General features: G+C 54.0%; 1 protein-coding gene across 1 annotated transcript; it reads left to right on the forward strand.

Moving 5' to 3' along the window:
* Nucleotides 1-1,438: 1,438 nt before the first annotated feature.
* On the forward strand, nucleotides 1,439-11,517 carry LOC131208753 (gamma-1-syntrophin). Its single transcript, XM_058201606.1, has 9 exons — nucleotides 1,439-1,473; nucleotides 5,985-6,059; nucleotides 6,138-6,293; nucleotides 6,749-6,907; nucleotides 9,479-9,605; nucleotides 9,916-10,056; nucleotides 10,119-10,687; nucleotides 10,764-10,967; nucleotides 11,242-11,517. The coding sequence occupies exons 2-9, from the start codon at nucleotides 5,991-5,993 to the stop codon at nucleotides 11,350-11,352; spliced, it is 1,536 nt and encodes a 511-aa protein (XP_058057589.1). The 5' UTR covers nucleotides 1,439-1,473; nucleotides 5,985-5,990; the 3' UTR covers nucleotides 11,353-11,517.
* The last annotated feature ends 571 nt before the right edge of the window (nucleotides 11,518-12,088 follow it).

Consider the following 12,088-nt stretch of genomic DNA (forward strand, 5'->3'; position numbering starts at 1 on the left):
CTGGACTCCGCTGGCCAGCGCCAGGCTGCGCTGGTCCTTCTGTGGCTCTGGGGCTTTAATGTCAGACGTTGGCCGTTTTGCTAAAACGCACCGCCGCAACCGTGGTCACTGCACCACCCGGCACCCGTGTGAATCGTGGTTTGGCCGCCCCGTACGTGATAAATCCTCAGAAAGTAGCCTCCTCCTCGGGGGCCGAGGAGGTGTACATTGTATCCGGCCGTGGCCGCCCCCGGGGGAGGCGCAATTAATGGGCTTTAATGCTAAATCCAGTGGCACTCGAGTGATGCTCTGAAGTGGCCACTCAATCACAGCGCCCAAGTCCATGTGTGGCGGTGGTGTAGATGACGAGCGGCTTTCGACTCGACTTCAATTGCGACTGCCGTAAATGGTTTGCAACCGAAAAACATAAGGGCATTTTCGGAACCGGTTAGAGAACGGCAGGGGTTCGGATCAGGGGATTGTGCTTGGGTTTATCATGCTAATTGCACTGCGCCGAGGCGAATGTTTGACATTCATTTGCATTTTTGCCAGGTTCCGGATCGCCATGGCAACGGCTGCTTATTATGGCTTATCGATTGCTGGAGCTTTCGCACCAGAAGCTTAGGCCTCCTTCGATACACCTTCGACTGGTGTGTGATGGCGACACAGAGGTCAATAAATCCCGTGACTCGGTGCATAAACTCATGAAACACCGTTGACCCTTGGAGGTCTTTGGCGATGTGTTTATACAATGTTCAACTCAAATCCACTTTAACTCTATTAGATCCATCTATGAAATGCTGCTTAGTGTTGAAAATAAACATTTTTTTTAAATTAAGAAAAGCTTAAACGGTGTAATGTAAGGTCCGTCATTATTTGCAGATTTAAACTCCGTTGTGGAGATGCTCCAAAATGTTAGCATAAGCATTCCCAACGAAGATATTCCCAAATCGAGTGTCCCGTCTTAACACAACCGAGATCACGGCGACTGTTGACCAACGTGAACAACAGAATATGGCCAAATGTGTCTTATTTCAAATCATAAAAAGAGGGCCTAATTTTTTGGCCATCCCGGGCATGCATCATCGTCGATCCCTTCTCGTTTCAGCTTTCGTTGGGAACTAATCTGTCATCTATCTCACATGTTGCGTTCCGCGAAGGCGAAATAAATAAGTAAAGCAGCAAGAAAGGCGCGCAATGGCGCATTAATTCTTAACGCAACATGATTGATCGATTTTTCAACCAAAACTACACCCACACGCAGCAAGAGGTGTTCGGACGCGTTAGCGCTTCTAATCATATTAATCATGTACTTTCAGCATCAATCAAACGCTTCCCGAGAGTCGTCCCGCACGAACTGGAATTATGTATGGAAAGCACTCGTGAGGGGAACGGTAGACGGCGGGAAAAAAACGGAACCCTCTTAAACGCGGCCGCCCCGGAGCCCCCGGGACACACATCCGCCCGGTTAGTCCGTCTGCCTTTACGCGTACGGTAGGTTATGTAAATATGATGCTGCCGCCGCCGCCGCCGCCCCTACTTGAATGCTTTGAATTATGTTGCCCTTGTTTCGGCTCTCTCATTCTCTCCCTCCCGGTGCCCCTTTCCCGGACAATGTTTTCCCGTTTTTCCCACTCTCTCTCTCTTGCGGTCCTTCCTTCTTTAAATTCGTAAAGTGTTCTCAGCCGTTGGGCCGTTGACGAATTAAAGACGTAAACGATTCGGCGGGCGGACGTCGAGTGGAGCGAAAGATAACAAACAGAGGCATGGTAACATGGAGAGTGGTGGTCCGAAAGTGCCCTGCTGGTGGCTGAATTTTCTCACCCAACCGCCGCGCACCGGGCGCATTTCGGGCGATCTCGGTTCGAGATACGGAACCGACCTGCCCTAAACTTTCCTTTCTTGCTCCTTCGCACGGCGTGGCGCATCCGCATTATGCGAATGAGACCTCCCGGGACTGTTGTTCGATCGCGCACACGATATTGGTTCAACTGGTTGCACCCGGCACCCGCAAACATACGAGCAGCGTTGTACGATCTCACCAAGGCTTCTCCGGGTCCAAGTCGCTTGTTGAGACCAAAAATTTAAATTCAATGACCACAGAAACGGAAGTGATCCCGGTGATCGAGCACGGAATGCGTAATGCATCTTAAAAAGGCGCAGCCGGTGGCCACCATAAAGCTTAAAAGTTTATCGCTTTTGCGGCCCCCGAAAATGACTCCCCGTGAGTCTTGCGGGGTCCGTTCTCGGGGAGACACTGTAAACAACGTTCAAATGTTGGGCTTTTATGTTGCGTTACTCACTCACGCAGGCGGTACTGTTCGCGGGGAATTAAATTGCCCTCGACCCAGACAAACCCAACTGGAGATCCAGCCGTGCCAGCTGTGTCCATCTGTGCGTTTGTAACGGAAACCGTTTTAAAATTTATGGAATCAACATTCAGCAACAGTATTCGGTGGCCGGCGGCAGCGACCCGGCCAGACCCGGCTGCTACTCAAAATATGTGTGCTTCCCACGAAAAGGGGTCCCAAAGGTCCGTGGTTGAATTAGTAATATACATTGCCACTGCTGCCAGTGAATATTATTAGGAGTTTTATCTTGACAGCCGCGCGTGGTCCGCCCGTGTTCCGGCCATGTGGAAATGTGTTATGCTTTATGCCCCTCGCTCGGTTCTCGGCGAGTGTAAATATTACGCTGAAACAACAACGCCCGGGCCCGGGATTCGCTCCGGACCAACCGAGGGCCCCGGAGCATAGAGAAAGTGCCGGGTTTTTTTGTCGTTCGTTTGTTTCACTTTACTTTTTATGCCCTTATTGTGCCGTGGCGTGGCATTGCTGGCTCTCTGGCTATCGGTGTTGAAACATTTGTTGCGATCTTTTTTGTGTGCTGATGTTTCGCTGCGGGTTCCTCGCATGTGGCCAGCGCAACGGAGCCGTGTGCATCATCATCGACGGACGGAGCCGAGGCGTCGAGGCGAAATGTCATCCGGATCGATACCTCGGGCGTGGATTGGCCATGGTGGGCAGAAAAAATCATGATGCTGTGAACGGGTAAGCGAAAGATCAACCGCACGATACGGCGCAACGTGTGGGATGCTGGGTCCGCCATTAGAATTAGCCGTGCCCGTGGTGTCAACATGCTGTGGGCTTTGGCTCAATTTTCCAAAGTGTGGTCCCTTTCGGGGACGCTAATATCCCAAAGTGCCCGCCTTACAATGGAACTCTCGCTCGGTGGATCTTTATTTGTTCACACATTACAAACAGCGAGTATCCTTTGGCCCGAGTGGCAGCCCGGCGAGTCCTCCGCCTGGAGCCGTGTGTGCCGGTTGATGACGCAGTCACGCGCCCGTGTTGCTGATGGTGTGCCGATGATAGTCGACGGCGCCTGTGGCCGCCCTACGCCAACGTCGGATGACCCAGAAAGGGAGCCCCGGAACGACCGGTCTATCATGTCGGGCGCGCTCTTCTCATAATCAGGCGGGACTGCGCTCGCCATCCGGACCGTGACGTGCTGCCGTGGTCCGGGTGTCGCCCGTGTTTGATGCACTCGCTGCTGCCGCTGGCTATTTGATGCCATCGCGTCCCGGCGAGTAATAAGAGGGAGCCCGAAGGGAGCCACACATAATCGAATCGAAATTATTTTTCATGCTGCAGCAAATGTAATTTGCTGCCGCCTTACTTTCCAGGCCTTTTCGCCTTTTTCATTCGTTTTCTCACACAAATCATTCGGTTGGCAACTAACTAGGCAGACCCCGGTGCCGTGCCTTTTTCGGGCCGCGATGGCGGTCGTCGTTTGCGAAACTGCATCACGGTTCCACCCGACCTACGCAGCACTCGAATCGAATCGAATTGACAGCGCCCCGGGGCGGTTCGAGACCCCCAGTTGGGTGCGGTTGGGGAGCCTGTTCTGTGTTTTGATCCCACTCAACGAGACATCATCGCTTGTGATGCTTGCGAAACCCTTCGACACGAGCCTCCGGATTGTGCGCTGCGCCATCAGACACGTCGCTCGATTATGATTCGTTGTACGTTTTTGCTGCCAATCTTTGCCGGGGCAGCTGACAAATTCATCCATGCCGACGCCGGTCCTCATTTAGCTGCTGCTGCTAATCGAGCTCGATCTTATTGGCCCGACTCGACCCGCCGAAAAGAAGGCCACAAAAGGCTTTAGTCCAGAACGCCGAGCATCCTTTCTCGGAATCGGTTTTGGTCGGTCGGTTTCATTTTTGAATTCCTGTTGGGGGGCTTCGCAAAAAAACTGCGCAAAAGCCCCGAGACTGCGCCAATTGTGCCCCGGATTCTCCCGGAGAGCGCCCAGCAGGAGGTCCGCCAGCACCCAGTCGGTATAAATTTGTCTAAAAAAGGGTCCACCAGCCAACGGCTGCCCATATATCATAAGCCACCGAGTCCGAGATAACGAGACGAGATGAGAACGCACGGTGGAGAAGGCGCCGAAATGTACGGACTTTTATGAATTTTTCATGGGTAAGACAACAACAACAGGGAGGGCCCCCCCCCTAACCGGATCCCTTTTTGCGGCCTATTTCTTTGCGGTCGGTAAATTAAATTGGATTCCGTTTTGCGATTGATGGCTCGGGTTTAACTTCCCCAAAGGGAGTCCCCACCATTCGAGGATTGGCTCTGCGCGGCTTTTCGCGGAGCTTTCGGAAGATCGAACGATCGCTCCCTGCGGGCATTTGGTGGGACTGCCAATCCCGCCGGTGGACGATTAATCGTTTGTGGCCAAATGAATGTTTGTGTCTGGCTGCCATCGTCAGCGATTGAATTTTAAATGTGTCCTTAATTATCTTTACCCCTACCCGGACCGGATTGGGCGACAGAAACACACACGGTGATAATTGTTCACCGGAGCAGCCGCCAGGAGCAGCAACAGCATAATAATGTTATGCACGAACAAGTCAATCGAACATGCTGGCGCCCGGTGAGCATTTATGTAATTTTTAATTAATTTTCAATTACACTCGCTACAAACGAGCCCCTGGCACTCCTGTCGAAAAGCGTGTTTGATTATTAATCTGCCCGAGCGGACGGAGGAGCAGCCCCCGGGAGGAGGCTGATGGCCAGTTTCGTTTCTCGTTATTCGTCGGGCGGGCGGGCCAGGTCGTGCAAAATGCGGTTGCGGCCCCCGCCAATTACATCTTAAGCTGCGAGGCTGCGGCACTGGCCTCATCAACAGCCCGCGAGGAGCCTGGCCCGCTGAGAGTGCCTTCCCGCGCTGGTCCTGGGCCCGGGCAGCTAATAATGATTATCAAGATGAATTTCTTGCCATTAAATCTACGAGCTAGTTTTGTGCGCGAGCCTTTCGAGGTCAGTTCGATCAGCCAGAGCCAGCCGGCGGGCCGGCGGGCCAACCAGGCATCATCCGCAAGAGAAATTTGCGCTCCGCGCTCTATCCATCAACACACTTTAGTGTAATTATTCCATTCATTTTCCATCGCGGCGTGGCGGGTTAATGGGCACAGAGACTTGGCTTCCCCTCCTTGGCACAGAGTATTAGCTAGTCAGTTAGTCTGTGGCGTTGGTCCCTTTTTCGGAGCGCAGAAATTAGCTGCAGAAACGCTGAGCAGTAATCTATATTTAATCATTGCACGAGCACACACACGGAAACGGGTCGGAAGCGGTGTCTGTTGGGAACTCCTTGCCAGCCCTGCCAGGCTCGGCCAGGCTGATTGGCTCCCGAAAAGTGGGCCTGCAAACTCTCGGTGCACCAACGATCGGGGCCGGCTGATGAAAAATTCACCAACTTTAATCAGTTTTCTGGGCGGTGGGCCCTGAACCTTACGGCACACAGAGAGAGGCCATACCGTGGGGGGGGCTCGCCCTCACAGTCCCTCTGTAGGGGTGTGTAGAAGTTTGCCCATAAAATTTTAATTACAAACCATCGTCGATCCATAACGCGCCCCCTCCCCAGGTCGGGGTGAGCGCGTGCTGCCCTCAGGCTGCGTGTCTAATTCCTTCCGCTGTGTGTTCCGTCTTTTTCCACAGCAAAATATGAAGATCAACGCCACCAGCAGCAAGATGGCCACACCGATAGAAGAGAAAGTTGATCAGAATTTGAAGGTAAGCGAGGGAGTGCCGAGCGTCTCCTCCTCCGATGGTTCTGCTAATTCCCTCTCTCTCGCTCTCTCCTGTGGGCAGACCCGCACCGGGATGGTGATGATAAGCGATGGCAAAAGCAAACCGGAACTGGCCAGGCTGCATCTGTCGATGGAGATGATCACGATCCAGAAGCAGGACACGACGACACCCGCCCCGACACCAACCAATGCCACCCATCCGCCCATCGAATCGAAGGTAGGTGGCCAATGCGCGAACCATGCAGAATTTGAACTGAAATTACTCAAAGCCGACAGGTCAAGCCGTGTTGTTACATCATCTCCGTAGATTCCCGGGAGCGGGATTTGGCAATCGAAATTGCCGATTCGGTTTGCAAAACGTTCGCGTGATAAGACACGGACTTCCAGAGGTCACTTTAATCGCTACTGGCCCCCGGGGGGGGCTATCGGAACACGCGAAGCCCACGATGGCCCGAGCCTCGGTTAATCGGTACCGGTGCCCCACTAACTCCGCAGCTAAAGGCCACCACATTGCTTCGTTCGATTATCGCCCGGCCGATGTCGATTGTCACGGTGCCGCACGCGAGATAATCCTAATTGCCTAATGACTGTGGCCTTTCTTGGATTCGTTCTGGGTTCAGCTGGTCACAGTACGCACGGTTGACACTCTGCTCTCTCTCTCTCCCCACACAGGAACGGATGGTACAAATCACGCGCCAGAAGGTGGGCGGCCTCGGTCTGAGCATAAAGGGAGGCGCCGAGCACAAGCTGCCGATCCTGATATCGCGGATCTACAAGGACCAGGCGGCCGACGCAACAGGTCAGCTCTTCGTAGGCGATGCCATCATCAAGGTGAGTGTTTTGCCGTTAGTTCTTTAGGCCGATGTCGATCCTGAATTTTTACCACACTGTGAGTGGCCGGGAAAACGTGTTACTGTCCCGCGTGAGGGACATAAAGTTCGACCAAACCGCCCCAGAACCGGTGCTACTCTCGTGTAAAGTTTAGGGTCTCCCTCTTCTAGGTATTAAAGGTATTGTGTTCTGAGAAGAAAAAACACATTATCGGAAGCACTTATCATTCACTTTCGGCCCAGGGCCACCATCAAAAAGGACCAGAAAGCGCGCTTTCCACAAATCTTTGTAATTACATTCGTGGAAAATAAATTCGCAGCCGCAACCTGCTGTAGGGTGGCCGGTGAATTAAAAAAACACAATTCCGAGTCCGCAGCCAAGACGTCGTTTATTGTTTGTGGAACCCTCGGGCGGGGACTCGCGCGGCTTACAAAAAACAACAAGAACCGTTTCCGTTTTCCGGCTCCCAAATAGGATGTGCCCGGTGAGAGAGGACCACGTTTACCGTAATGAAACTGCCTCTCGAGAAGCGGCAGAAGGTCCCTTTGTTCCGGAAGGCAAAATTGTGGTTAATCCCTCAATCCCCGGTACGCCGGTTGAGTCCGGATGTCCGGGCCTTCGTACGAAATAATCGGTTCATTTTTTCCCAGGTGAGGATCGGTTCCCACCCAGTGGTTCCATTTCATTTTTCGATTTCCATTTGCACTGTCGGATCCGGTGGCCCTTTCATGGCGCCTGTCCGCGACAGATAGGCCCGGGTCCCGGGGCCTAGCGCCAGCTACGAATTAATTAAAAGGACATTTTAAAAACCGAACCCGTAAAACGGGGCATGACAAATTAAACCGTGTGACAGTTTCTGTGTCCGACCGCGGCGAGGAGCACCAGGCACCAGGGATAATCCGGCATGAAACGCCGGTACTTCCGGCAGAAAGTTGTCGGCCGCACGAGGAGTAGGATCCGGTTAATGGATATCACAATGTGGGGAAGCATGTAAAACTCTTGTCCCTTCCGGGGGGGGACTCCACGGGTGGGTAGATTCAGATAGAATAATAGATGCCCCGTCGACTGGTGTTCCCTCTTTTAATGGGTTCCCACACGAGGAGGTGTCCCTGGGCGGAAATTACTTCCACTTTTAATTACACACACCGGCCATTTCAATCATCGTCACCGTAACACGTTACAAACGCCTCGCTGAGGGGACCGGTTTGATCGGTGAATAAAACCGGGGATCCGATTTTATTGACTTTAGTCCTCACTCAGCCTCCGGCTTTTCTTCGGGCCACACAAAGGACCAAAAGGGGCTGGGCCAGCCAAGGACCATCGACGGCATCGACGGGCGACTGTTTTTCATGTCCCAATCAATTTGGTCCCGCACGCTGCAAACCTTGACACACACCACATGTCCTTGGTGATGCTGCCAGGATGGTTCCGGAAACCGAACCGGTGACAAATGGTGCCACTGTCAGCTGCTGCCCACTGTGTGGTTTGTCCGGTGACGGCGCAACAGCACTTTAATTAAGTTAACGTACGACGGCTGTGTCGATGATAGGGCCCCCGATCCGCCGGAAGTCCGCAGGAGATAAATTGACATCACGGCTCACTTCGTTCACTTCGAACGCAGCATGCTGCCGCTAATTAGTCGGCTGGCCGGCCGAGGCCACATAATAAAGATCGCCTACGGCTTGTCCTTAAAAAAGTGCTTGTTATGAAACTTTCTTCCGAAAAACAAAATTCGATGCCGATGCGGCTCCAACTTTCGTCGTACGGTGAAAGCTCGGTCGTGTCCCCCGCCCGGAAAGGTGTGCACGGTTCAAGCAATGTTAATTAGATTTCTGTTCCCCTTCTATCGCCCGTGTCCGCTTCAAGGACGAAATCGTAGAAGGCGGCCCGGGTCTGAGCTCTAGGGTTCGCTCTTTTTTTTCGGTTCGTTGCAACGGCGGTTGCCATGGCGATGGGCAGAAGTGGAAGTGTCAGTCAAAGTTTAACCGCGCGCGAGCAATTACGTTAAAAATGGCGGTGGCCATAAAGGTGCAGGAATGAATTAAAAAAGTGGAGGTGTGTTCAGCAAATGCTTGATTTTTTATTCAAATTGCACCCTGCATTTGCATTGCGAGTAATTAATTGTGCTGCGGCAATGGGGTGGCCAGAGCCACTTTAATGAGCGAGCTTCCCGTACACCGAGGGTCGAAAGTTTGTGGGCGGCTAGTAAAACCATGACGGAAGTAGGGAAACTCCATAGCTCAGTGAATCCTTTCGAAACACGTTGTAGTGACCAATTCTAAAAGGGTGTCCACCGGTGACCGGTGAACAGTTTCCCAAGCTATAAGTTTCACGAACACTCTACCACACTGTGTTAACAATGTCAAAAACTCTGCCAAAGTTCGATAGCCTACTGATGGAAAAAGTGTAACTTTCCCAGCAGAGCGCAAAACAGGGGAGAGAACTCAATTTGAGGTCACCAGCAAACTCGTGCCTTCTGTTGGCGATGCAACGGAGCGCGGAGATCCCCCAGCTGGTCCTTTCCATTCCGTGGTTTCATTACTGTTCCCTCCCCGCTCGATGTCTTTCCAGGTGAACGGCGAATACATCACGGCCTGTCCGCACGACGACGCCGTCAACATCCTTCGGAACGCCGGCGACATCGTCGTCCTGACGGTGAAACACTACCGGGCGGCAACACCGTTCCTGCAGAAACAATGTAAGTGCCGTGCCGTGAAGAGTGATGGCGAAGCGAAAAACGAAGGGCCCCGGTCATTCCCGGCCCCGGTCCGGCCGGCCCAATGCGGAGGTAGTTGAAAACGAGCCACTCGAGCGCCTTGGGGGTGTCCTGGTTTCCGAGGACACCGAGTGTGGCCGCGCCCGCTTTAATGGCACTCCAGAAATGTTGGCGCAATTTTCGCCTCACCACAATCCTCGGCCGGAACGGGAGATGAAAGGGCGCTTTAGTGTTTTTGGTGTGCGAATTGTTTTGGTTCCTGTTTTAATTTTTGTATCGCCCTCCTTTGCAGTGAGCCGAGAGACACCGGAGTCGGACAATGATGCCACGTGTGCGGAGCTGAAGGCGGACGAGAACTGGCGGTCGGTCAACAGTAGCCGGCCGGTGTCGATCAGCTCCGAGCCGGAAAACCGATGGATCGACCTGGTGTCGGGTGAGTGTAGGGTGGGCCTTGGCCGGAAGTGGATCACCATAAATCAACGCTCCCTCTTTTAGTTCCGCTGATGATGGCGTACGTTACGCGGTACATCTACGGCACGGATAAGCTACGACCGAACGCGTTCGAGGTGCGCGGTCTGAACGGGACGACGACCGGGATCATCCACTGCGACGACCTGGCCATCCTCAGCCAGTGGCTGAAGTACATCACGGACAACGTGGTCGGGCTGACCAGCCTGCAGATGAAGCTGTTCAACCGGAACTTCCCGGTCGGCGAGCGGATCGAGTACATGGGCTGGGTGAACGAGGGCGTCATCAACAACCACATCTCGTGGCAGAGCTACAAGCCGCGCTTCCTGGTGCTGAAGGGCACCGAGGTGATGCTGTTCGACTCGCCGCCCCTCAACGTGTCCGGGCTGACGAAGGCGAACGTTGCGTACAAGGTCTACCAGACGATGTTCCGCGTGGTGAAGGAATCGGAAACGGTCGACTCCCGGCAGCACTGCTTCCTGCTGCAGAGCTCCGGCCACGAGCCGCGCTACCTGAGCGTCGAGACGCGCCAGGAGCTGCTGCGCATCGAGAACAGCTGGAACGCGGCGATAGTGACGAGTGTCATCAAGCTGGGCGTAAGTTCCCCGTTCGTCGCCATCCGAAGCGGAAGCCGCTACTAACTCCTCTCGCTCTCTCACTCCGTCCCGACAGCGGAAAACGTTCGCCGTTTCGCACCACGGCAAAACCGGGGGCCTTACGCTCGACTGGCAGGCGGGCTTCTCGCTGACCGAGGGCGCCGACGCGGCCATCATCTGGCAGTACAAGTTCTCGCAGCTTCGCGGCTCCAGCGACGACGGCAAATCGAAGCTCAAGCTCCACTTCCAGGACCACGAGACGCGCACGATCGAAACGAAGGTGAGGGCCGCGTTCAGTTCAGTTCCGTTTCCCGTTTTTCCGTTGCTCGCCCCCCACCTTTTTGAATTGCGCTTCGTTTGTAACGTCCCCGTGTCCCCCCGGGAGACCGAGAGAGTTCCGTGCTAATTTTCGTCTTCTTTTTTCTCTTGATTCTCTTTCTTCCCTTTTTTCGCTCTCGCCTTACGCCTTCCGCTTCCTACCCCCGGCCCCGGCCCCCTGCTTGCACCACGCACACACACATGATCACCCGACCCTGACCCGGCCTGGCCCACAGGAACTCGAGTGTCATGTGCTGCAAAGTTTACTGTTTTGCATGCATGCCTTCCTCACGGCAAAAGTAGCTTCCGTTGATCCCACCTTCCTGAGCTCGATCCAGCAGGCCTAAGGCGGGCACGGGGAAGAGGCCCCCCAAAAGGTAAGGTACCAGGTGGCCAGGACCCCCGGCCCCGGCCCATCGCCGCCAACAACGACTGAAACCCGGATCGGACCGATCGGGAACCGGAGTGTGAGCTTAGGACCAGGACGCGCCACCAGGAGTCACTTCGCAGAGCTTACGGGGAGAGAGAGAGAGAGGGGACCACAGAGGGGGGGGGCCACCGCCAGAAACCGCGCCCGGGTCTTCGCGGCACGCAGAGACGATAGCGAGGTTTCATTCATTGTGATTGTTGCACAGTTTGTTCCGAGAGAGAGAGAGAGAGAGAGACAGGAGTTTATGTTTATTTCAGCGGCAGGATGCGGACAGACCTCCCTCCAATCGATCGACCGCAGCGCCGTGTGTTGGATTTAGCCTTGTTCTATGATTAGTGTTTCCCATTTTCACCGTCAGTTTGCGAGGATCTCCAACGGAGAGCGAGAAGTAGAATGGAAATCTGCGTGCAAAGTACGTTATTAATGCCGCGCCACACTGATTGATGGCAGTAATTTGATGCCGGCGGGTCGCGTGAATTTTTTGCGCCTTTCGTTCGTCCGTTTGTTAGATTCGGCGGTGGCGGCGGTGGACAATCGCGGACCCCCGGGGCACTGTGTGATTGTGAAGCGGAGACCCGGTTGTGATCCAATTATTCACCGATTTTCCTCTTCGAGCCGGACACGACGAAGCACAGCGTACAGCGCAACTCTTT

This window comes from Anopheles bellator, chromosome 1 (assembly GCF_943735745.2).
Source record: "Anopheles bellator chromosome 1, idAnoBellAS_SP24_06.2, whole genome shotgun sequence".
NCBI lineage: Eukaryota > Metazoa > Arthropoda > Insecta > Diptera > Culicidae > Anopheles > Anopheles bellator.